Consider the following 27,120-nt stretch of genomic DNA (forward strand, 5'->3'; position numbering starts at 1 on the left):
TTCAGGATCAAATGACCACATTTCATTTTAACATTCAGGATTTGGGAAGCACTTTTCTATTAGACTATGACAGTATGCATGTCGCAAGATTCTGTAGCCAGAGTATCTGGCAAGCAGAGTTTGAAGGATATTGATTTGTAGAGAAATCAAGAAAGAACAGCATACCAAACAGACTAGACCAGGCAAAAAATCAGATTAGCTGAATTAAAAAAGAAATTTCCTCCACACACCTCTAGCCTCAATTAACGCATCATAAATTAAGCTAAAATACAGGATAACACTGTGCAGAATCAATCATTTTTTAAATAAAAAAAGGGATCCAGGACTTCCTGACTTCCTTAATTGAAAACCGACAAGCATGTGTGCAGGCTACAGCACTGCTTACTGTTTCAGAGATCAGTGCTTTGCTCTGTGTTAAAGGCTGAGGTACCTTTCTGAAATGCCGTGTCGTCTCCCGTGCACATAGCAAGAGTAGCAAGCACATGAATTTACACAGCTGTTTTCAGAGCAAAAGGTCTTGCATACAGGACAATTTGAATTTATGTAACAAAAATAGGTAAAAACTCCAGCGCCCTCAATCCATGGGGCATTCTTTTAAGTCAGTAAGTCTACCCAGGACAGTTTGCTCTCACTGGGTTACTCTGAGGCAGGCCCCCAGCCCGACCCAGGATGCAGGACATGGGGGGCAGCCACAGGTGCCTTTTTGGCCTCTGCCACGGAACAAGGGCATTAGGTGGGCTAAGGAATGGTCACATTCCAGTCAGGTCTTATGCTGACTTAACACTGGGCATGAAGTCAAGCAAGTTCCTGGATACATGGTTGGGCAATGTCTTTGAGTCCCCCCCTAGATGGGCACAACCAAAGGGGATACATTGTGTTTGGGATAATTGCTCCTTTTCCCTGGACACATTAATTATCGAATGGTGTCTACCACTTCCGGACAACATTTTAGGTCCTCAAAGGAGATTGACAGGTTTTAAGGACTGACACACTGCAGTTTTCCATCCAAGCAGCAACTATGCTGATTTTACAGGCAGGGGAGCTGAGAGACAAAGTATAAAGTTGCTGCAACTTAGTCTGAGCCAACACCACTATGCACAAGTTTCCATCATGCACTGCTCTGCCCGTCTTTCTCCTCCATAACTTCTATTTTCCTTCCTTCACCCTAGCACTCGTCCCTCATGAAACCTACTTGTCGCCAGACACCTCAGTTTTACTAGTTTTACAGCCCTTGGAGCCCTGTTTCATATAAAAAGGCAGCTAGCTACCAATCAAAATGAGTGCGACTCTTGCGTTTCCCAGAAAGATTACTCACACAGTAAAAGGCAGGCAGTTTTTTGTCATTTATTGTGTCCCCATCTATCAAAAAGATCTTGATATACCAAAGATGATGTTTTCACAAAGGTGTCTGTGTAAACTGCACTCATATGTTGATGTTCCATCCTAGCCTTGACTCTTCATCAAATTACTTTTTCTGCAATTTGTCTTCTTGTATGGTAAAAAAAGCACCTGCCATCAGACCATGGAGACGCAACATGACCAGTAAGATTCCTAATCATGTCTGACTTTTATTTCTCATATTCTGCTGAGTTAACCCTGTTCTAGACTCAAGCTTTTCCATAATTTTGTAATCCTTCTGGTTAAGGGACTCATCTATCAGCAAAAGATGGATCAAGACACTGCTCCACGTGACAATGACCCAGATTTTTCTAGCCACTCAATGAAACTTGGGCACATAAAAGACCTTTCATGCTGTACTAGAGCTGTTCAGTCACCCAGACACTGCACCAGGATTCCTAAACCCCAGTTCTGCACTGACCTGTTGTATGACCTTAGCTCACTTACCATTTCTTTTTTCCCCAACATGACCTTTCTGTTAGGGTGGGGAATTAAGCACAGAATTTCCATGAAAATTAGAAGCCTAGGTCTGAAACATTTTTCTTGAAAACTGCAAGCCCTATAGTACAGGGATTGGATCTTGCTATGTTTGCATAGCATTCCTAAAACAATGGTCTCTCTCTTGGGTAGGCTATCTAGTTACTGCCACAACACAATTAAAAAATAGCCTCTGTATATAATATATCTGATAATATCAAACAGCCACACCATCAAGTGCTCACTGTTTACAGGCTACAAATTTTAACTTTTGAGACACTGGGGTTTTTTTACAGCCCTTGATGATTCCTGTAGAATTGCAGATAAAATATACAGTTAGTTACCTAAGTGAAAGCCTTATAATGTTTCTGGAGCAGTATTTGCTGAAGAAAAATAAAGCTTTTGTGAACTTGCTTTCTAAGGAATTCAGTGTCCACTAGTATCATCTTAGTTTATCTGTCCCCAAAAGTGAAAATACAGGGTAAAACAACTATCCCTGTCTTGGCAGTCCTCATGATAAAAAATACCTTTTACTTACGTTTCAAAAGATAAGAGGAAAGTACTAATATCCCTGAAGACGCTTACTGAGATAACTCCCAACTTTTAGAAATTTCCTGTCCAAACAAGATTAAAAATAGACCCTGATGAAATTATTCTCACAGGCATATCAATGCTGAGTATAAGGTAAATGTCTCAGCGCTTTATTTCGGCTGTCTGTGTAAAATGTCCTGTTTTGCATTCCTTTAATAGATTTGGATTAAAACACAGCTGAAAGCGGGATCATAGTAATCATATTTCAGATAGAGTACAGGCTGATTTTCTAAAGGAGATAAAACCATTCCAGATCTCAAATTATGCATTTGAATCAGAATACAAATGGTTTGTGCCCTCTTACTTTCCCTTGTGAGATGCAGATGCTCAGTTTATATATTAATAAAGACATATTCCTCTCCCCCCATTTGATAGATGTACAAAAAATGGAAGGATTCACTTTGTTCACAGTAATGTGCTTTATGAATCTGCAAAGATGAGAGCTTTATGCACATTAGAGATATTTTGATCCAAATCTCCCCTTCTCTTGCTCAAGCTTATTTCAAATCAGAGGGATTAAATATACTTTGAAGTTATTTCTTTTAAAAGCAAAAATCTGTATAGCAATAAAGTGTGTTGGTATTTTCTCCCCACACACGTTTCTGGAGTTATTTGAAAGTTTATTTGTGTACAATGAAAGCAAAACATGAAATATTCTGTAACATCTACATATTTAAAAGAGAATAGCAAATTAAATGCAACTGGCCTCTTACCTCTTCATATCTATCAAACACAGCTCCATCTTGCATAAAAGAGGGAACTGGCTTCTGCCAGTTAAATTCATAAGGTTTTGCCATGATTATAGAAGAAAAACCTGAAATAGAATTAAAGAGCAGAGTTCAATTACTGTCTTTAAAAGGAGCATTTCAAAGTCTAAGCATGAAAAAAAGTGACTTTTATTTTTTCCTTTCACACAGAAGTATTAAAAAGTCACAGTGGATTTCCATATCAAGAGTTTTCCTCGTAAGAGTACTTTTGTTTCATAACTTTAAAATGAAAAATACTTGCAAAATGTGTGTCTGAACTTAATTATTTGAAAAAACACCTGCACTGTAACATGTAACATTACTTTAGTTTAAATATCTGCTACATCACTTCTAGAGCATAACGAGGCTGCGATTAACGCAGCCCTAGGTGACACAGAATACCACAACCTGTAATACGAGTGCCTTTTTTTTTTTTCACAGAAAAATGTCAGATCCTACGTAGATTTTTTTTTTTAAACATTCTAAATTGTATACTACATTGGCAAAACACATTTTTCCTCTGTGTTTTGTATTTCAAAATCCATTTATAATAAATAAAGTCCTAGGTATTTTCAGTGGTATTTTATACATAACTCAAGATATGGATAATATATAGGTCAAAATTCATAGGGAAAAAAAAATAACTGGTTAGGGATCTAGGGCATTAAATAAAATTAGTCAGTAGCATTGTGCATTTCTGCAAGTTTGGAAATCTGAACAAAAATGTTAATTTAGAATATACTACACAAGTCATAATATATGGACCTTACAATAAAGACTACGGGATTATTCTGTATCCTTTCCAATACCTTGGTGCCTTCTAGGTTATGCTGCTTTACACCAGAAAATGTCCCAACTACGTACTCTGAAATACTGAAGTTCACTTTATCTGAAGTAAAGTGCATCTGCATTGTTCCTGCTTACTAATGCCATCTAGGACACACAGTATCTTGGTTATTCCTTTATACACTGGACCAGAAAGTCTTGCATGAGAGGGAATACACTTGGCAGCAGCAAGGTGAGACTGACTTTCAGATGTCAGCAAATCATTCTGTGAAACAGTGTGTTGAGGATGAATACAGCACACAGTCACAATAATCCGACCCCACATGCTACTGTCTGTCTCACAGGCGAACACCGCCTTACCCTGTTCTTGTCTGCTTGCCCTAGCCCTCCGTTGACAATGTTCACCTACTGCTGACTGTCTCTAGCAGCACGACACAGGGCTAAGCAGAACCAGTACAGTTACTTTGTAACAATGCAGGCGCCCAGCCCAAGCAAAGCTTGTGACAAGTGCGAAGAATAAAACGCATACATAAAATTCAAGGGAGAGCACGACAGTCACTGTAATCTATGCTGTGCAAACCATCTTTGTAGTGTTTTTGTATGCCAAAACTCTGAAGAGCAGACTAAAATATTACCAATTAGGTAACAATGCTTCCACAATGTTCTTAGACAGAAATGTCTACTTTAATTGAACTTCAAACCCAGAAAAGATGCAAGTGTTAAAAAAAAAAAAATTAAGAATTTTGTAGTATCCTCCTTCTCTGTCTTGTTTTCATTCGTATCAAAAACATTCTAACAAGAAAAAGAACACAAACAAAAGAACTCAGAGGATACTGTTAAAAGACTCTGTCCAACACTGGTTTTAAGAACAGTTACTTTTGATAGTTTTCGACCAAAAAAATGTCCTTACTACTAAAAAAAATGCAAAATAGATTTTGATGCTGCCCATTGCTATCTCCTGCCATTTTTTGGTCTTTGATACAGGAATATCAAAAATACATATCACATTTCCAAAGCCTTAGGAATAAGATAAATGAATTCATTCTCCATAACTATGAAAAATACAATTTGACAGTTATATATATAGAGATATATCTATCTCACCATTAAGTGTTCACTTTTGTTGAAAATAGAATGAGAACTCAAAATAACATATCTGTACTCTCCAATTAAAAAAAAAGAGGCTAAACAATATTTAAGACTACTCATCTTTACTTTTCCCCCCCCAATGAAGAGATGCTTTGAACAAAACAGAGGACAAGGAACTAGGGCCAAGAAGCAATCCGCTAGATAAGATACTAAATAAGATTTAGTATCTTATCAAAAGCCTCCTTTTCTTTTCGCCAGCCCTGTGCATTTGGCTCTTACACTCTGTAAAAGAGTAATATCATCTTCCTCATGAGGACCATGAGATGTTTTGAGATCCTTTCAGGGAATGTGTCAAATTACTGAATTTTTATTATTTTTGAAAAATACACTTATAATTTTTGAAAAATACACTGTATAATTTTACACCTAAAATTATAAATGTATTTTTCAAAAATAATAAAAATTCTTCCAGTTTAGATCAGCATAGAGCTGCTTTTTCCTCATTCCATGGAGGAAGCTGCATAATAGGACAGCTGTCCCATTGCAGTAGGATGATGGCGTCTTGTTCTATACAGCTCTCAGACTTCACACAGTACCTCAGTATAATCACAACACCTTGAAAACTTAGTGCTTGTTCTTACAGCAAAGCTACATTTAGAGAAACGCAGCTTCAGAAAGCTGCTTTCTGACTTCACAGGCTTTGTTAACAGCAAAGTTGAAATCAGAACCAATAAAACCCCATACTATACAACAAATCCTCAAAGGTCTTGGAAAAATATCCCTTAGATTTAAAGGAGACTTAAAACATACACACCTGAAGTGATAAACACTATGGCATATTGACCACTCCCTTATCTGTTTAAATTACTTTTACTATCAGAATGTCCCCAAGAAGAAAAGTTACTTCAAATACGACAGGTAGTTCATGCAGAAATATATGCTGCTAGCATGTGAAGTCCTTCTGGGAAAAGCAGATGCATTCTGTGCTAAAATCATAAGAAGCATGATGACACTTTTAAGACTGTGAAGAACACTCTTCCACAGTCCCCAGCCTACATACATGGCCTTCACCCTTTCTTACTGACCTTGAACCTCACACAGACACACATTTTAAAACCTACAAGCTCTGCAACTGCTCTGAACTCCTGTATAAGACATGTCATAACATTCCGTCCAGCATCTGGCACTCTGAATCCTGGATATAAAGAGTGCTTGAACAGACACTTATCTTTTAGAAAGACTAATTACCTTGGCACTACAAACATGTACTTTATTACCAGTTTGAACTTTGCTGTGTTCATCATCCAATCACAGAAATATAGCTCTGTAAGAATCCAGATATCTTCTCCTTGTCTGGGTACTCACACAGTATGATGAAGTTGTCTCATTACTTCATCACTGATAAATTAAATAGATTGAGCTCTTCAGTTTCTGCTGCAATGCACATTTTTCAAATCTTGGAATCTGCCTGAGCCCTCTCCACTTTTCCAGCTGCCCTTCTGAAGTCAGGGGTCTGGACCAGGACACGGTAGCCCAGCACAGCCCTCTGTCATACAAACCAGAATTACGGTCTTTCTTCTTATTTGCATAACTTTGCATTTAGCTGCAAGAAAACATGCTTGACTGCTCATAATTTATCAAGCAATCAAGATCTGTCTCAGGGACTCAAGCTCATTGTTATTTACCATCTTACCAATCTCTACTCTAGCTCTGCTCTCTCACAGGTCGATACAGTTTACAGATGAACTGAGACAGATGAAGTGTGAGGGAAAGATGGCTTGAGTACATGTAGCAAGGAGTCAGATGAATTGTAACAAACAAGATTTTTAAGCCATATGCTTTGGCAGCTGTGCAGAAGGTGAAGAAAATTCTCTCTGCCTTTAGAAAACAGTCTCTCACATTTCTTACACTCCTCTCAAAAATCCGTTCTTCTGTAACCCTGTTAGCTTTTAAGATCACCAAAATAAAATACAAAATATTCCCCTGTCACTCTTTGGAGCTGTGTTAATCTTCAGAAATTTTTAAGCAGTTCAAAGAAAGTAAAAAACAAAAACAACCCCACCCAACCACCAAACCTGAACAAACATGACATTTTAACATTCATATGGTTGCAAATATATGCATGCGTATACCCTTACTATGATGAGAATCAAGAATTACTTTCTTTAAAGAAATTTAATAACAACTAAATGTGTGAAGATTCAACTGGGAGAGAGAGAAGATTTAGGAACTAAATTTAAAGACAGTAAAATTTTAATTTTAAAACTTTTAAACAGCCTTTGAAAATTAAAATCAAAATCTTCTCACTGATTTAGGGTTCTTAAAGTATAAAAATGCCTCTGAATACATACCGTTCACAAAAGCAGAAAGAACACTCATAAAATAAACCTCAGGACTTAATCAATGACCACAAGGGAGAAGTAGGTGAAGTCTCTCAAGTGCAGTAGTCAAATGCCTTTTGAGCTATCTCCCTTTCTTTCAACACTGATTTATGCCTGAAGACATGATTTGGATCACATAAAAAAAAAAAAGCACCTTTGATTCACCTGGAGTACCCAAAGAGTGAGGACACAAAATTATGCACATCCAGAATAGCATTAACACAGAAGTCTCCCTCTTTTGTAAGCTGTACTTGGCTGTACTAAGCTAAATCTGGGGTGTGGGGAGTGGAAGGACTATAAATCCTGGTTTTGACCAAAAGAAGGACAAGGTGTGGCTGAACAGGAGGAGGAAAGGATTCTGTTAATACAAAGCAGACAAATGTTTGGGGAAAGAGGTGATATTCTAAACTAACTCACAGGGCTGGCTAGCATGATGGATAGGATACTCCTTGGATTCCATAAACATCCTGTCAATGTTGAGACACTGTTGGAAAGGACAGCGGTATTCCTTACAGCTGATCCCCCCAGTTTAAAACACAGTAACTCACAATTTCCGCAGTTTGCTTAGCCCCGAATATTATAACAATACTTTAAAATTTTTTTTAGTAATTATTATTTTTGCCTCTGGAATGAATCACTATTTGCTGAGTAAAAAGCAAGGAGGCTCCACACTCTGTGTTTGCCATTTCACCACTTACCTCTTCGAATCACATCACCTAAACCTGCACCACTTGCTGTCTGTGGGTTTCAAGGGCGAAGTATAAGCACCCACAGAACACTACGCTGCATTTAGCAATCTTGCCCAGGCATATATATTTTTCTTACAGATACAAGGAAGCAATTTTTTAAAAAATAAAACTAATGTATTTCCCACTCTTTCCACCCTTGAAGTACATATATCCTTCACCACCACTCCTCTTTGGTAAACAAGATTCTTCATAACAAAGACAACCAGATCTACATCAGCAGACCTCTATAACTTTTTGGGTTTTTTATGGAGTTCATCCCAGTCCAGAAAGTCTACTTGCAGTGTTGTGGATTAGAGTGAGAAACTAGCTGTCCAAGGCTAAACAGGCAGTGCAACACTGAAATTCTTATAAGAATGCCCCCTTCATTTTTTAACGAGGCTCTGAAGTACTTTCATATTCAAATACTACAATTGTTTCTAGAGATTTACAGGAAGAAAACCCTCATACATTTACTCCGCAGCATCAAATTTAGTTGGTCCTAAATGTACCAGCATTGCACATGCAAAATGCAGAGACAGGGTGTTTTTTAAACACAAAACTTTGGTTTCTACACTAGAACTTAAAATTCAGAGTAAGTTTTAAGAAAATTTAGAAAATAAAAGCCACTACAGTGTGAGTCCTATGTAAAAAGTAATGGTGAGAGCCACACTGCTGAAATTCTGCAGTATCCACACTATACTGTAAAGCAATTCCCAGATTTCACAGGTCTCCAGACTCTTCCACAGTCAAATTTTGTTGTTTTTTTTTTCTTTTTCTTTTTTAAAAGGAGTGCTTTTTCAGCAAGTTATTTTTAAATGCATTGTTCCCACAGTTAATGGAAGCAACTTAAAACAAGGTCCAGAAGCAACAAAAGACATACAGCAGAGCTCAGGCACTTGAACACGTATTGCCTAGTAATGGTCTCATTTTCCATTTTGTCTCATTTTCCATTTCTTTTTAATTGCTGGAATGCATTGGCACGCAGGGGCAGCTAAGAGGTTAGCTCAAAACTAGAAGTGGCCTGTTCTTAACTAACCTCTTCTTCAGCATTTCACACAAGTTCAGTGAGGCTGCCCACTGCAGAGCTCTGCTTCAGGCTAAGAAATGAGTGTATCTGTTGCTGACAGCAGAAAACAACAATTGCTTACGCCGTAGTGCTGAAAGTGAGATGGTCCTGCCTTAACTTAAGGTCCGAACTGTGGTTCGGTCACCACCTCTGATGACAGCCATTATCTCCAACAAGCAGAATTCCTAGGAAAGACCACAGGACTCAAACATGACCTCCCAGCTTCCTTAGATGTTTTTTTTTTTTGTCCTAAGGCCTTCCTAGTTCATTAATATCTACAGTTTTTTCCAGCCTTCCCATTAATTCTAAAACTCTCATTATCTGCCATAAATACTTACCACCCATCCTTTTTTGGGGGGGCATTCCACTTTCTGAGAAGTGAATGGTATGTAAAGAGACATACTGGTTATGTAAATAAACTTATTCTGGGTAAGGTATGTTTGCAACAGTATAACAAGACTATATTCTGACAATCAGAAATATATTTAAATCAAGCCATTAAGGAAAGCTTCTCAGTCAGATGATTCACTCAGGCCTAATTCCTCACAAACGTCTAAATTAATTGATTTAGACTGCCTAACTCCCTAATTGGGAGCCTGCCTAACAGGGACTGAGGCAAAAAATTTGGAGTGCATTATCAGTTTGGCTTACGCAGCGCAGACCAACAACTTAACCCTGCACACACACACAAACCTCATGCAAAATAATCTTAAACAAGTGTTTACAGCAGCATCAGGAATATTTCAGAAAAAGAAAATACCCAAATTCTCTGAGAAAATGGACTTCCATAGAAGTCGCTATAAACTCTAAGTTCATTAATTCTCAAAAATAAATGTGATACAACAGACATTACATATTCAATAAATTCGATGCAAGAAATAGACTATTTATTTCTTATAAATTATATAATCCTTAATGTTGTACAGAAAAAATAAAAAGCATTGATTATGGTCATAACGTTTAAAAGACAGCTTAATCAGACTAATGCTAACACAGAATCAGCAGAAAAATCCAACATGAGAAATGCTTATATGTAATGGAGTAACTACCAAATTCCCCCAAAATAGAAAACAAACCAATACCAGTAACAACAAAACCATCTAATTTTGTCACCTGCTCAAATGCTAATCCTACTGATCATGGTTGCTTCTTTCATCAATCGAGCTGAATCATCTGAACCTAAATTAAGGGCCAGCCTTTCCACTCCATTAAGGAGCCTAAATTTGATGGCATGAGTATCACTCCACTGAAAAACAGAAAGATAATTAACCCATCTCATCCTCAGAACAAATACTTGTAGCCCCAAGGCAAATTATTTCTACGCTCAGCAGCAACACAGAGTCACTGGAGCAGATTTTCCCTTTTGAATTGATCCAAACTGATCACCAAAGTCATCTGGATTCATCACATAGCTTCTGATAGGATTAGGATCTGTCCTTGTGTGCCACCATTGTAAACTAACACTATTAGCTTCACTTGCTGACAAAAATGAGCCTTTAGATAGGTGCCACTTGAAATGCCTAGAAAAACAAAAGCAACTTGGCAATTTCAACAGCAAAGTGTTAAAATACAAAGGTAAGTTTTTACTCATAGTCCACAACGAAACTCCTACAGCAGTAACAGGAGCTCATCTGTACACATTCCTAGGAAATGTATGATTTGAACAGTAAGCCAAAATGCAGAGCTGTCATAACTGGAAGTTAGTAAAAACTTAAGTGTTAAAAAATAACGAACCATACAGACAAACCCATAAACTTTACTGAATAAGTAAAGTTATTTCTATTGTTGTTCTTTCCTTCTGGTGATAGAAAATTTAGTGTTCACATTTTCAATTTTGTAAAAGTAAAGGCAAAAGGCAAGGGGAAAGGCACAGATCTTCCCAAGGGATGATTTCAGGAGGGGACGTGCTCATAATGCTGTCAATTGTACGGAGAATTTAGCAATCTGACTCATCAAAACATACAATAAATGACAATTTATTTTCATTTACACATATTATTCAGTATCCATCTAATGGTAACTTTTTGCTTTTGACCTCTCAAGTGAACTTCATTTCATAACATGAGCATATGATGAACCACCTTTCCCTAGAAACTTTTTTATAAAATTAAGTTGTCTAAAAATGTGAAAGATGCTACAGTTTTATCTTTAGTTAAGCAAACGTGTCAGAGGTGTTCAAGATTTATTTTTAGTACAATGTCAAGCATCCCATTTCCTGGAAGCCATCTCCTTCCCAGATAGTAACAGAGAACAAACTGGACTTTGATGAAAGCAACCGTTTGTGTAATAGTTGTCAAGATCTTTCTGAATTGCTATAGCATGTGATGTATGTATACAATGTATCTTGATTTAACCAGCAGTGACTTTTAAGTTTAATTACTTCACTCTGTGGCTTTCAGTTGAAGACAGTGTTAAAACAAAGGCTACTTCATGGAATAATAAAAAAAAAAATTACAAATATGTAGTACTTGCAAAACATCTCAAATATTTTCTGAATTACTTAAGCCCAAATTCTCTTTTTACACTCTTGTAAAATCTGACACCTTGTATAATTACAGCAATGAGCCCTAAAGGAAAGGGACTTGTCAGATTTATTAAAAAACCAGTGTCTTCAATATGCTCTTTGGGCAATTAATACCGTACTTAATTTCTACTGTTGATGTTTCAGCTGTAGCTGACAGATAACACATCTTTTAAGTCAGTGAGTAGTGTTTCTCCCTTTTAGGTACACCTGTATGAAGTATTTGTGTCAATTATTTTTACTAAAATCATGAGCGATTTTGACATTTAGAACTTCAGTTCCTTCTTTTTAGCCTCCTTCTGGGGCTTAGTGCTCTAAAAGATCTCAAGCAGAAATGATTCCTGTACTTTAATGTGATAGGAAGACACAAATAAATGTTTGAAATTAAAATCCTAAGTAGAATTCAGATGGGAGTACAGACAAACACCAAATAACCTTAAGTGAGCATCATTCCTGTTATGAATGCAAGAGTTCAGGGATCCCAGGACATAAATCAACTACAAAACTCTAAGATGAATTATGAACTACAAATATCATAGAAAACGCAACACAAACTTCCAAACCAGATTAGTACCATCAGTCTTTCATTTTTAAGTGCAAGGAAAAGTTTTGGAAATAACACAAGCTAGTACCTCAAGCAAAAATAAAACAAACTACAAATATCAGCTGCTCCATGACCATGTCCTGAGGACACAGTTGTCTGTTTCCAAACAATGACACAGACTCAGACCTTGTATTAATAAAATGTAATGAAAGGTCAAGATCACATTTTTGTAATAACTTCTAAATCTCTGTGTGTTTGAAATAATCCCTTCTATGGTCAGGTACTTTAGTTCAAACCAAACTTTATTAAAGTTTTGACATGACTTAATATGAGTTTGTTCAAAATATACAGTTATTTTAAAAACTAATGAGCTGTGAGGAACATAGACGTTACTTTAAAATCTAAAATTAGGAAAGTGACATTATAATTTGCAGGGTTCAATTCTGACCAGTGTTCTAGATGATTTCTGAGAAAACAGGAATGAGCCACATTGCTGGCTTAAAATTTCAGACAAAGTTAAGGTGATCTTCTTTGGCAATTGTTCCAATCATCTAAAATGCATTAATATCAAAAAGCTGCATTCATTATTTGACAGTTGGAAGTGTGTAAAAAGTAGGTATTTGTTGAAAGTTTAAATTAATTACAAATTTCTTGGTACCCTGGATAAAGCCTACAAACTACAGTCACCATGAAAATACAGGGGGTTTTATACTTTTTAGGTGAGATTGTCATTGTGCAATTTAACTGGTCAGAAAATTTTTGTCTCTACCTTAGAATTCACAACGCTGCTCAGATTTCATCTCAGCACCCACCTTACACCCTAGAGATAGCGGGTTTTGCATCCCCTTCTTTAAACAAGAGAAGATAATATGGAATGAAAAACAAGAAACATATACCTAGTATCTGCATTTGATCAGTACACTCCTTCCTTCCTTGCACCTGATACCCTTTTTCTTGTTTTCATCACCCTTTACTTCCCCTGTTACCCTGCTCACTCACATGTTGGCTCCTGCCCTGAGTCAAGTCTCATCTCAGCTAGGAGGTAGGGGAATGCAGGCACGGCATTATCAGCTGGTTGGAATGGAAATTATCCATCACCCTTCTGACCAGCCAGCCCCAGTGGCTGCGGTAAATCCAAATCCTGGGTAGCAGAGATTTGTAGGTGCAGCCTTTCTTCCTTCCTCAGTTCAGTAACAGAACTTGAACTCAAGCAAGAGCAGCAGCAGAGCAGCTGTAACCTGCCCTAGCTAATGCGTGGCTGGAGCAGACTGCAGCTCCCTCAGAGCTGTAGGTTGGTTGGTTGGTTTCATTTTTTTTTCTGCCAAGATTTCAGGTTCAAATCACAGAAAAAACAGAAAGAAACAGAACATACTAATTGTTTTTAATTAAGGCTCTTTCTCCGATTCCCCCAGCCAGTATCAGGAAAAGAAACACACGTGGTGCCCATGGTGTGCACTTCAACATTACTGTGCAAAAAGCAGATCTATGAATCAGGATGACTATGAATTTAACAGATGGGGAAAAAAACCCATAAACTCTCTGGCCTAAATACTGTTATATAGGCTCAACTTGTCTATTTTCCTCACTCCCAAACACTCCACCTGTTGTATGCAGAAACAACATTCACCACCATTTGTTCAGGAAAAACACAGCCCCTTTGGGCTAGCTGGGAGTCAAGGGATCTGGGTTACAGCTGATGTTTACCCAGACTGCTCTGGAGCCCTGGATGGATGCTTTGCCATTTCCCATTTTCCTTTTTACCCCCCTTTAAAGAATGAGGCTAGCAAGACTTGTCTTAATTACACACTTAGTGACACTCATTATTTATCTATATAGAGAGTTTGAAAACACTGACAGCAAGATATCCCAGAGCTAGAAGTTATTATGTTATACACCTCTAATCACCAATAACATCCAGTATTAACTCGTCAATAAACAACTGGGCATTTTGCTGAAGACAAGACTACCACAGTTCTAAACGCAATGCATCACAACTAGGCAAGGCTAAAAATAAAATGCTGCCTATAATTTGGAAATCTAGAAGCCCTCTTTCCAGCAGGACAACTGTCCAAACATGGACAGCCATGTTTGAGATATAGCAGGTTATCACCTATTTTTAGCTTTAATTTCCTAGAGATTCAAGAGGAAAAGCAACTGGTTCTCAACTTTAAATTATTATTATTATTATTATTTCTTCGTTATTGTAGGTAGGTGGCAGAGTAAGCATTTCCTGTAAATTTGTTTCAGACAGATTTTTTTTTTAAATGGCCGTTATGCCACTGCCCAGAAGCTCTGAAAGCAATGGAGACAGAATAAGAAAGATTGTGCAGGTAATGGGACGAAGGATAAAAAATAAACATCACCAATCTGTTAGCTGGTAAGTTCATAGTCAACCATAAACAGAAGATGGGGATGCATAAAACATGGCATCACAGCCTCTTTCACTAACCCCTGCCTCAGAGAAACCGTGCAATCTGCATATACGTTTCTACTAATCAAATATTTAAAAAACTCTCTTGACATTGTGCTATGTTTCCTGTCACATCAGTCATTATCAAATTGACAGTTATTATCTCTTTGGCGTAAAATGAGCCTGTGTGAGACATCTGAGAGAAGTTTATCTGATAAAACAGTTGAGAGTGCTATATACTCTATATTGAGGTATTCAGTTGTTTACATTACTTGAGAACAATGTCCCTAAAATGTCCTTCTGAATATTAATGTACTGCTTGTTTAAATAATGGGGTAAAATCAGGCATATCAACTATTAAAGAGAGGGGTGGGAGAGTGTTCCAAGCCAGCAGCTTCTCCAAATCTTCCTGCTGGATGCATTTTGGCTTGTTCAACTATTCATTATCTATATGAAAATTTCTGGAGGAAAGGCATCTCAATTTTTGTATTGCTCCAAATGAATGATTTGACACAGTATTCCAAAAGGGATAAAAATAAAAGTGTTGGTATGTAACCTATTTGTCCAGTATGGAGACAAAAAGGAGAGCCAGTCTGCCAGTCAAGAGTGTTGGTATGGTATGCTGACGTACACAGCCCATTTTGAACACTTATTTGACATCTCATAATAAACAGCAGGCTTTACAGCATGCTGAGAGGTCCAATTTATTCAGATTTTTCTGGACCAGCTGGAGACACCAGAGGCAAGAGACTGACTTTCTCTAAATTCCTAACATTAAGATGCAATTCAGTGTTGAACAGCAGGAAACAAAAGGGGGAGCTGTTACCTCTCCAAGCCTCCTCATCACTGTTCTTTATTGTCACCTGGTTCTGGGACCTCCACTTCTACTGAGGTGGAAAGGAACACATGTAGTATGAGCGGAGGATCCCTTTCCCCTCATGCTGAGACAGGTACGTAATAGAACATGCTCACGTAGGCAGGAAAATAAGCAGCTCTTTCTCGTCTCTCCCTGGAAAGGTGAGAGTACGCACATCATGCTGGAATATGAAGATGTTCTTGATTCTGGACAACCATTAGGGAAGAAAGAAATTAAACAGATGTGTGGGGAAGAGCACAAGAATTGAGAAGAGGAGGAGGGAACCAACAACAGAAAAAATGCAGAAAGCAAGGATGGGATATCTGACACCGGCGCAGGCTTCGACAGAATGATGAAGCGCCTGAGCAGGCCAATACAGCTAAAATGAAAAGGGAAGGTGGCCGCATTTTCACAATGCTAGAAAAGAACAGTGGGTAGTTTGGAATAGCTGATATGGAAATGGTTTGGGATAGCACAAGCAAGGCTATTTTTAAAGATTATTCCAAGTATGAAGCTGGGTTTCTGCAATAAGGCTGGAAAGGAAGGAACAGGGGGGAATATACACTAAGAAAGACCAACAAAACAAAACACTGGTGTCTGGGGGGGGTAAAAGAAGAAAGAAGTGGCAAGAACAGTGCCAACATTCCAGGCAATAACAGACTGGGGTTATTTATTGTGACAGTTCAGGAGTAGAGATAGCAGGGTTCCCGGACATGAGGAGTTCAGTATTCCCCCGTGCTCCAGACAAACCAAGGGACACAAGGGCAAAATGCCTGGGAAGCTGAGAGAACTGATTCTAGACAAGAGGGTGGAGGTCAAAGGCAGAGGAGTCTGTCTGGAAGCCATCAGATGCAATGGAAATCAACAGATGCAACCCATTATACCATAAAAATTGATAAAGGGACCCCTAGCAGAGACAGAAAGAAAATCTTTTGCTATTTGCACTGGCTGCATGCACTGAAGTGTTCTGTGCTGCTTAACTAATGCTGCCACTATCCACTCTGGCCTCCTGCAACTTAGTAACAAGTGGCACACACACTCATCAAGTACAGTGCCCATCAAAACCAAGAGCAGTATCACACGCAAAGCACAGCACACCCCGTAGAAAGTAAGTGTAACATTTTAACATGTCTAAAGCCAGCTTTGCTTCATATATCACCATTAAGCATTTCCAGCATAACAACTGCCATTGCAAAGTATAAAAACTTGGGCCCAGCCGGCTTTTCCCATAAGAAAACTGGTCAGCTAGTTCAGACTGCTTTTCTTCCTGTCACATACCTATTAAATGCTCTAGACTGTTTAATGTGATAAAAATGTCTAGACTGTTTTTTGACTGAAAGCTTAAAGAAGAGAGTTCTTTGCCCTTGGCTAGCAAACCCCTTTGCTCCTTTCTTGGTAAGCACAATAATGTGCATACTGTACTTCTGCAGACCACACTTTCTGCATACATACAATAAATGCATTTCTGGTATCTTTATACATCTTCTGAGATTTTAGAGATGAGCCCAGGGAAATGTGAAGAATATACACACAGTATATACATACAATACTGTATAGCATTGCTTTGCAAGGAAAAATCTGGAATTTATAATCAATGTGCAGATGTTGTTGAGGAAAAGATGACAGAGCACCTCTCACAGTCCAGCAAACAAGAAAAGCTGAAAAATAACTGAAGAAGCTCTGTTAAGATTGATAAAGAGCAAGATGCTTTGCTGAAGCAGGCAGTAAAGGTAGAGTTTAGGCAAGAAATCCCAATGGGCACATTAGAACAAGTGTTACCACATGTGAATCAGTGCATTCAATGCTTTGTGGTCCCTAGTTGCCCTCAGTCTTTAGCAGCTGCTTATTTTTGTATAACAAAACTTCTGACATAATTACAATCACTCTAAACTTAGATGTAAGTACACAATTTATACTAAAAATACCTCTGGCAGTGAAATTACCCAGCTCAACTGGTACAGGCCCTTCAGCCCTTTCTTTTTAGGCTCTATAAATCTGCATCTGTGGAGTGGGTCATGGTCAAGGAACAGGTGCATCTGATTCTTGTCAGCATGTGTGACTTGCATGTTGGAAACTAAGCTGCATACCATGGAAAAAGCTTGAGAAGAAACACTATCCCTGGACACCACTCATTGTAGCTGACTCCCATAGGAAATACAACTTGCCAAAAGAATTAACGGCCAATGTGATGCGACAGAAACATCACTTTGGCACAGTCACAACTGGATTGTCAAATCATGTATCAAAGTCCCATTTCCCATCTTCCTGCACCCCATTTGTTCACAGAGCAGTCTTAACATCCTGAGGATAATTTTTTGTTTAAAATGCTCTTCATCCTCATCCAAGATCCTAACTAACTCTTGTTCTCTGTGATCGGACCATGAAGTGCACTGCCAATCAGAGGAGCTGAAGAAGAGACAACGGACCACACCACAGGAAAACAACTAAGGGCTTGGGAATATCTATGTTTCAGGTTGTTTCAAGGGAAGAAAATGGCAGCTTTTACACATTAAAAAACTGTGGGCAGAAAGATCCGTACAGTAAAGGTACTGGCCCACCATTGAGTACTTCTGGTTTCCATTCTCCTTAAAATACTATTTTTCCTGAGCAAGTCACAATGTTCCCTTCTGTTAAAAACAAGAACAGGGTTTTTCAGCATCACCAGGGAAGGTGATTTTATTGTTTTTGAAGCACTCGCATACTATACAACTACACTATACAATGGAGAACAGACCGAGCAAGGTGCCTATCTCTAAAATGAGTCTTCTGTCAAATAACTACGCATACAAGTTAAAAGCTTGTTTTCTTAAAATAAATATTAACATAGGTTTTAGATCAATAAATCTTTCCTTTTGACAGCACACTCTCCTGCAATCTTTGTTTCTGTACAGTTCCTATCCATGTCAGAGGGTGCTTTGCATAATCACGGCACTGCTGAATTAAATCCCTTCTTTGCCCCATATATGCACAGTTCCTTTGGACATCTGAGTGAAATGGCACACGTAGGGAGAAGGGAATAGGCCCAGCTGGTGTTTCTCTGGAAAGCCCCATGCTATCCCGAGTAACACAGAGAGTGGTCTGCAAGTTTTTTATGCTGAGCAGCTGGCAGAAGCCTCCTGAAAGCAGGCACTCAGGCTGTGCTTACTGAGATACCAGGTTGTTGGCGAGGTTTTTTTGGATGGGAGTCAAAAGCAGCACAGGGAATAGAGAGGCTACTGCTTCTCCTGAAACAGAAGTGGCTGGCACAGAAGCAGAAAGAACAGATTTTATAGTTACAGCTTTCCCTTTCAAAGTTGCATTTCTACCGTTTTCTCCAACATCTCGATAGCATGGGCTAGTTAAGGGTTAATCAGTAATATTGTTCACCACAGTATGCAAACTAACATGCATAAAGATTTGTATATGAGAAAGTGTGAACTAACTGTGCCCACCTCAGAGTATCCTTGATTAACCACATTAAGGGCACAGATACCTATTAGCTTTGTAAACAGGTAGAAGCAGTGGACACCACTGTCCCCAAGTTAATTGTTACCAGTCTGTGCTGGAGACAACCACATATCAGAGGTAACCAGAGTAACCTAACAGCAGAAAAAACAGGAAAATGCAACACAGCTGCTTGTTCAGAGTGCCAGCAAAAAAGGAGCCCTTTTGGAGTGATCAGGGATGATAAAAGGAGCCGATCCAACCCCTCACTTCTGCTTCCTTTTGGATGATCCAATTCCTGCTAGCCTGAGTGTTCCCAGTTTAGTCAGTTCATCTCTGTATGGTGGTGGAAAGCTATTCACTTGTTATTTTCTGCTAGCTTTGTGCACTGTATTCTGGTCACACAGGAGTTGAGTCATGACCAGAACCAGCATAAAGGAAATGCTGGCAGCGCGTGGCTGAGAGAAACAAGAACACCAACTTTTTTGGTGGCAGCAAACTGCGATACTGGGCCAGCCAAGCTGGTCTCACACACACTACTGGGAAAGACCATTGTGATTTTGAAAACTGGTTGACTTTGAGTATGCTTTCTCTCAGCATTGATTCTCTGCAGTCCGTTTTGTCAGGACTGTTGGGCTGATCTATCAATTCTTAAACAAGTTTGCTATTTCTGTAAATTTTACAACAGACTGGAAACTCTGCTTTAAGTAGAAACTTACCTGTTTACAAAGGCATTTAAGAACTTGTTTACTGTAATGTAAAAAAGCAAACCCACAGCTACAGCTACAATAGCTGGTAAGTTGAAACATTTTCAAGTGCCACTTTTTTTTTAAATAAATCCTGTGTGAACATAAAGAAGCAGATAGCAGAACTATTAAGCGGAACAAAGACGGACAAAATTTATTCTTAGTTTGTTTTTGAAGCTACGGTTAAAGAAGAACCTGATTTTAAAGTTCAAGATGGCAATACTTGAAAATCAGGTTGAATATAAGATCATGCAGGTACTGGATGTGATAAGCAGAGAAACTGCACTTTCCATCGGAAATCCAAATTTACACACAAGATAAGAAGGAGTAAGTTACTCAGGGAAACCCATCACTGTGGCAGAACTATGAGATCTAGGAAACAAAGGCCACTCTTTTCAAGCTTCTATAATGGACAGTACTTTGTTACAGTTAAAGAAATCAGACTTCCTTTTGCTTTCAGATTGGGTCCTGATAGGCACAAGGTAATTCAATTTCTATCTGAACCTGCTTTTCTTAGAAGGTGTGGCTTTGTTTCGGAGCAGAAGTATGAAACCAGGATATAAACCAGGTTGATATACCAGAATAAAAACTGCCACAAAGCTAACAAAAATGCACAACTATAAGTAAGAGCTCCAGCCATGCTACCTGAACCCCTATGACTGCGGTCTCTGGCACATGCCACAAATTGAACACAACGTCTAATCAGCAATACTACACTGCAGAGCAAAGCCACCCACTCTGTAATCATACCTGTGGCTGAAATTAAGACAAGTCCTCACAGACCTGCTTTAAAGACGACATGCCATGAGATCAGTTCACTCAATGTTGTTTATAAAAATATTCTTGAAAAAGTGTGCTACATCTTTAAAATTTCAGTTAATGTTAAACAAGAAAACAAAACAAAAAAAAAAGAAGATTTTTTTTTTCCACACATGGGTATTAAGAGACATCCCTTTTTTCCTGCATCAAGAGTACAGAGGATTCTTGGAGAATGTGATGCCTCAATCCACCATTTTGGTCACACACCAAAATCTTTTGGCATGAATTAAGTGATGTTTCCAACTGGAACTAGGTGATCCCTCAGTGGTAACACTGGTCAAAGATCAGGTATACCTGATAGACAAGCTGGTATCGGAGAAAAAGCAGCTCAGACTACAATAGCACATGAATGCTTTATTCAAGTCTTCAGTGGGCACATTTATGCTGTGCAGTGTAACATGTAGATGTGCAAGTCAGCTCTGAGCTGGCAGTGTTTTGCCACGCTTGCTGGGGTGCTAGAAGCAACCTCACTGTGCAGGTTAATTTAGTCTGCTTCTCAGCCACACAGAGCTCCACGGTACTACAGCTAGACTGCTTCCAGCTCATTTAGTGCTTGCCCAGGGATCTTGGGGATTTCTACCCATTACGGTATGTAGGGCAAACATACCTTCTGCTGGAATGCTCTAGTGTGAATGCTGTTTCGCAGTACATTTACAGCCACTCAAAACAGGCTGGCTGAAAGCCTTAAAATATCACAAAGCAATCTTTGAAGCAATCAGAGATGATTTTAGACTGCAGTAATATTCTCAAAGACTCTTCAGTACCCTTGTCTTTGTTCAGAATAATAGGTTTGCAGTTACAGAATCCTCCATAAATTACTCCAGCAGTATTGGTGTAATACTCATTTTCACAACGTATAAACACTACCTGCTCCTATGTAACATATCAAGACGGTGAAAATGCAGGTCTTTAATAGATTTCTCTCTTCCAGCTATGACTTTCTCCAGGCAGGTGCACTACAAAGAAAGATTACTTCAGCAAAGCATGGGTGAAATCCAAGCCCCAGATTTGTACTCTAGCCTTTAAAATTGAAAGTTTACTTCAATAAAACCATGTTTAAGGACTAAGTTGAAACGGAAACTCAGGAAACTAAAGCAAATTCAACTGTGAAAAAATACGCACTTTTCCTCACTGACTCCAACCTGTGTTCAGCTTACGTATCACTTCTTTGGAAGGACCCAAGAGAAGCCCATAAGGCATTTGCAAGCAATGTTTCAATGTAAGCAACCCACTTGCTAGATTCAAGTGACCCATCTCAAGAACATCTTGAATAATATGTCAAACCTATTTTTTTCTTGTTCTGTAAAAGACATAAGCAAACAATTACAAATGGTAACAGGCAACATACAGAGATGAAACATAACCGCTCAGTCAACTTCAGGGACAGAGAAGTAGGATGGTGGGACACCTGGGTGGTGCAAAGGCTGCAAGTCCCAATCATTCTGCTGGCAGAGGATCAGCCAGTATCACCCTGTGTGAAACACTCAGTTTCATCACAATTTTCACAACATTTTCTGCTTCTCCCAAAGCCCTTGACAGCACATGATTAAACAAGACTCTCTGCATCTATCTTCCACATGGTTGCAATTAAAACTTGGAAATCTGACTTGACTGTCTTTGAAGTATCGCTAAGATCAGAGATAAATAAATGAATGCAAACACACACACAAAAATTTTAGTTACTCCTTTTGGATACTTCTTGAGCAGTTAGTTTGCATGGTTTCATACAGCTCTAGCTGCATAAAGAGTTTGAAGCTCTAGCAGTAACAGACGCTTCTCATCAGCATAATGTACTCTGAAGCACCTTGCATGTCTCAAGTGATACAAGCCACCTGAAGCATCAGTAGAATTATATTTTATTCATCTTCTGACAGAGGAGGAAAAAAAGTTGCTTGCCAAACATTTGAGATGGGTGCAGAATGAATCACAGAAGATCACTTATAGGTTAAAAAAAAAAAAAAAGATTAAGAAATGAAAAAAGAATATAGACCTAGTCAGAAGGACAGAGGGATGCTGGATCCAGAATCACTAACCTGAGAAATCTCCAGGTAAAAAGTAGCCAATATCATTTGCTTTGTCTGTGAAAATTTTGCTCAGCTCTTAATTATATACCATTTATCAAGGTCTTTGCACAGTTCCAATGTAAATACAGTCAATTAATATTTTTTAAAATAGTCTTCTGATGCTGGACCAAAGTATGACACGAAAACAGTTGTAAAGGGTCACAGAGACTGAAAACCAGTGGATGTATACCTTCATGAAGAACCAGATGATCTCATCTAACTTTTGATTTTCCTCACAGGGCAGTCACACTTGCTTAATGAAATGGCATTTATGCCTTACTAGCAAGTCTTACTAAATTGCATTGCCTGTTTCGTGTAGGATGAATACAACAGAACATTACCTCAAAACATACAGAATCTAGAGATTGAATTTCTGCTAAACCCAATCATGGGGACTATTTTCTTATACATAACCAATAATAAAGAATAAACAACAGGAATAGATATTGTTAATATCAATATTAACCAGAAAACCAGAAGAACAGTGAGGAATATTGGTGGAATGAACTGAAAGTGATAGCACTTAAGGAAGGTTTCTGTGCATTGCGGACAACAGGACAAACTTGATTAAAGATAATTAGTAACATGAGTACAGTCTTGGATACATTACACATTCACCGCATTTTAACATCACAGAATCTTGTTTCTTTGCATCTTACAAAAGAAAAACGTTTCAGGATTAGAGAATGTAGTTTAGCTAACAGGCACCGAGAATTTTTTTTTTTTTTTTTTTTTTTTTTTTTAAGATTAGCAAGGTGATCTTATGTAACATCTTCATTTCACCTTGTTTTTTCTTTCTGGTGATAAATTCTTGTTTTATACACGTGAAGTGTACTCTTCATATATATATAGTGCCATATATAGTACTACCTCTCAGAAAGAAGGGAGAAAAATTAAAGCTAACTTGTTTCATTTCCTACTCTCGTGTAACGTAACATTCTTCTGCTTCATAGCAATACATAGTGACAAAATCTATGCTTATATCTTATGCTGTTCATTGAAAACCACTGAAATAGATTTCCGATGGACAAAAAATGGCAATAAATGGTAAAGCCGGAAAAAAAAAAATCAATTGAAGAGGAAATATTAGACAACGCTAGTGAATTCAAAGACATTTTTCTCCACCCAAATCTTATAATAAATAGTACAATTTTACCTTTTTCACAGACTACTAATCTTATTTTTTTAACGTATGCTGACATATACTTAATCAGCTTCTTGAAGTAAAATTTATATATACAGCAGGAGGAATCAATGATCTTAAATTAAAAAACCACCATTTGATATTTTTACCTTAATTTTCAGCATATTGTATATACATTCAACTCCTTTAAAAAAACAAAGGAAGATGAAGAGGTAGAAGGGAAGAATTCCTCTTTAAATCTCTTCAGGATTTAAAAATCAAATTCTAGTACAGTAATAAACTTGACTATACACAGCATTGTTCATCAGATGGTCGGAAAGCTCCCCAGAAAAACAGACACCTCTCACAGACAAGAAAAAGACCATAAATGGCAGAAAACAGAGATGATCTAAGAGAATAATTTTATTTATCATCCACCAGATGTGTAATGGTATTAATTTTATATACCAGAGGGTCTATTTTCCCCAGAACACCTAATCTGACATTGCACATCTACTACATATGTGCTTTCAGTTAAGCACCTATACATACCCCAAAAGTCAGCTGGGAGAAGTTTGCTCATTTAGATGTATACAGATACTTGATCTACAGGTTTGAAAACCATGGACTACACTTCCACAGGAGCACAGGGATATAATAATAATAATAATAATAATAATAATAATGTTTCGTGAAATGGCCAGAATCACCTCTGAGACACAGCTAACCCACACCCTTCTGTAAACTCCAGTGAATCATTACTTGCACTACTACATGTTAAAATACACTTGCAAATCTAGCCCATGTAACGCATGAAGTCAAAACTGCATCAAAGCACAGCTAGGTCCCTGAAAGTCCAGTTCCTCTGAACGTACTGAGGACACTGTCATTTTCTTCCTGGGGTCAAAATTCTACCTGGATCTCCTGGTCCACTCCTCTGAACATCACAAATGCTTACTAATAATTTTCCTATTATTTTTGACTTGTTCATAAGGTCAACTTTCTAAATGTCACACGCTGCCACAGTACCTACCAAATTCTTCCAGGACAGCCCGGAACCTCTTTCCAAGTATAAAGCATACATTTTTGGTTTTTGTCATCACAGGATTTATCCCAATCTATTTTGAGAATTATCCCAACAGAAATATCTAACAGATTTCCATTATTATACAAGTTAAAGATTAAATAATCACCCTGCTTTTACTTCATTTCAGTACACTTCAATCAAAATGGTCATTTCTAATAGTTGAGCCAAAGTAAAATCCATAACGTCATCATGTTGGATTTGCAATATTTTAATGTTAATTTGCAGGTTTCTCATTCATTCTTATTCCATGTTTTGAATATGCTTGGATCCAAACCCATTTTCCCAAGATACGTTCCAAATATTCACAATCTAAATGCTGCAGAGGAATCTGTAATTTATAGTAAGACTTAAACTTTTGCTTAGCTTTGTAATTCCCTCTATATTAAATCACCTTTATTACTACTGTCACTGCGAGTGCTTTACCAGAACGGTGTTGCTTGAAAATATGGCTTCAGTCATATTAAAGGTAGCAAGTCTCCTACTCCTATTTGCAGTGATCCTTAACATAGGGGGAACAGTACAAATAGATTGGGCAGACTTAAAAGGACAGATTAAAATCAATATGAAGATGTCATCAAGTATAATAGCATATCAAAGTGAGTGTCAGCTGCAAAAGATGTGACTAGTGGTAAACTACGATTATGAAGAATAAACACCAGCTTCATTTTAATCTGATTTTTTTCAGCATAAACTCTTGCTGTCCTCTACATGCTTGGAAAAATTAACAAGTACAGCTTCTGCTACTAGATAAGATCTTAGCTCTTGGGTAACTTTACTTTGAATTATTTCTCTCCGTAGAATAAGTAAGTTTTTCTAAATTCGACATTTAGTGACTGAATGGTCTGTGTTTTAACAGCAGGTTTTAAGATTTTTTATATATATATATATGTGTGTATATATATATGTGTGTGTATATATATACACACATGCATACATAAAGATTTTATATATATAAAAAAAACCTTGCATTATTCAATGCACAGACTGTTGAGATACCTCATTATTTTGTTAGTTAACCAGACTAAAATTTTTGTGCAAAATTTAATTGTTTCTAAAGGATTTAGAAGATTGCAAGTCTTGGGCAAAGGGACACAGCTGTTAGTTTTAATAAATGACTGACACACTAAATCACAGTAAGTCAGTAAATATCTGATTTCAGGCAGTTTTGCAGATCTCTGATGTTAATGTATAACAACTTCAACATTTTTTGTTAAATTAAATAATGACACTAGCTTCATGAAAGATGTTTTTAAAAGGTACGCGCATCTTTTCATATAGAAAGCCACCAAACTCTGCAGTACTAAATTGATGGAAATGCACATCTTTTGAACGTGTCTTTAGAATAAAGTTTTCATCAGAATACCTCTTCCTTCCAAAAAAAACCAAACCCAAAACAACAACAACAAAAAACATTAAGTCCTTGTACTAGAGGAAACTCAGAAAAGTCATCTACTCCATTAACCAGCTGCTGGAATGGCCAAACCCACTCCATTCTGATAGACATGATTAACTTTCACATAAACGCCTTCAGTGCTCCAAAGGCAACAAGCTCCACAGGCAACCTAATCAAGTGTTTCACGATCCTTTACCCTGGAAAAGTTTTTCCTACTTTAAATAATCCTCACGTCAAAGATTTCCATATTTCTTACTCTAGACACCATGGTATATGGATTTTTCCTTTTCTCTTTGCAGAAACCTCTCAAGTATTTAAAACCCATGATTAACCAATGATCAATTTTCCAATGATCATTTTCAGATACTGTAATCTGTCTAAAAGTTATTCAACTGATAAAATTATCTAATGCTAAGGATGACTAATGAGAGAGGCAGCTGACAACACGCTCGCTCCATACAGTGTTTAGGACAGGCAGCTTCATCTGCTTCATAGCCTAGTTGTCACTTTATGGAAAAATTAATGTCACAACTTACAAAGACAATAATAATTAAAAAAAAAACAGTTGGAAACTTGGAAGCATCTTGAAGAAAGCAGAGAAACACAGCAGACATTTCTCATAATGCTTTTAAGTACTCACGGTAAGACACTGGAGTGAATTTTCATATCTGTGCTTTTGTTGTAGAGTGCTGGCATCTTATCAGAGCTTAGCATCCAAAAATGAACGATCCTTTGGAGCTCCAGACATAGCCCAGACTTTCACTAGGAGACAAGCAGGCAGGCAATCGGAAAGTGGCATGCTGGAAATATACTTCCGTACTGCTCACGGAAGCACAGGTATTTTTACCTGATGCAATTCATCAAGTCTGCCTA

General features: G+C 37.8%; 1 protein-coding gene across 2 annotated transcripts in view; it reads right to left on the reverse strand.

Moving 5' to 3' along the window:
* PLCB4 (phospholipase C beta 4) overlaps nt 1–27,120 on the reverse strand; it is a 209,215-nt gene that overhangs the window by 89,262 nt on the left and 92,833 nt on the right. The window contains exons 3-4 of one of the 2 annotated variants that reach the window (XM_075147728.1): nt 26,888–27,009; nt 3,180–3,280 (exon numbers count right to left, since the gene is read on the reverse strand). In XM_075147728.1, coding sequence (XP_075003829.1) covers nt 3,180–3,263 — 84 coding nt within the window. In that variant the 5' untranslated portion in view covers nt 3,264–3,280; nt 26,888–27,009. The remainder of the gene's footprint in view (nt 1–3,179; nt 3,281–26,887; nt 27,010–27,120) is intronic. The other variant, XM_075147727.1, reaches the window with a different exon arrangement.

This window comes from Calonectris borealis, chromosome 3 (assembly GCF_964195595.1).
Source record: "Calonectris borealis chromosome 3, bCalBor7.hap1.2, whole genome shotgun sequence".
Classification (NCBI taxonomy): domain Eukaryota; kingdom Metazoa; phylum Chordata; class Aves; order Procellariiformes; family Procellariidae; genus Calonectris; species Calonectris borealis.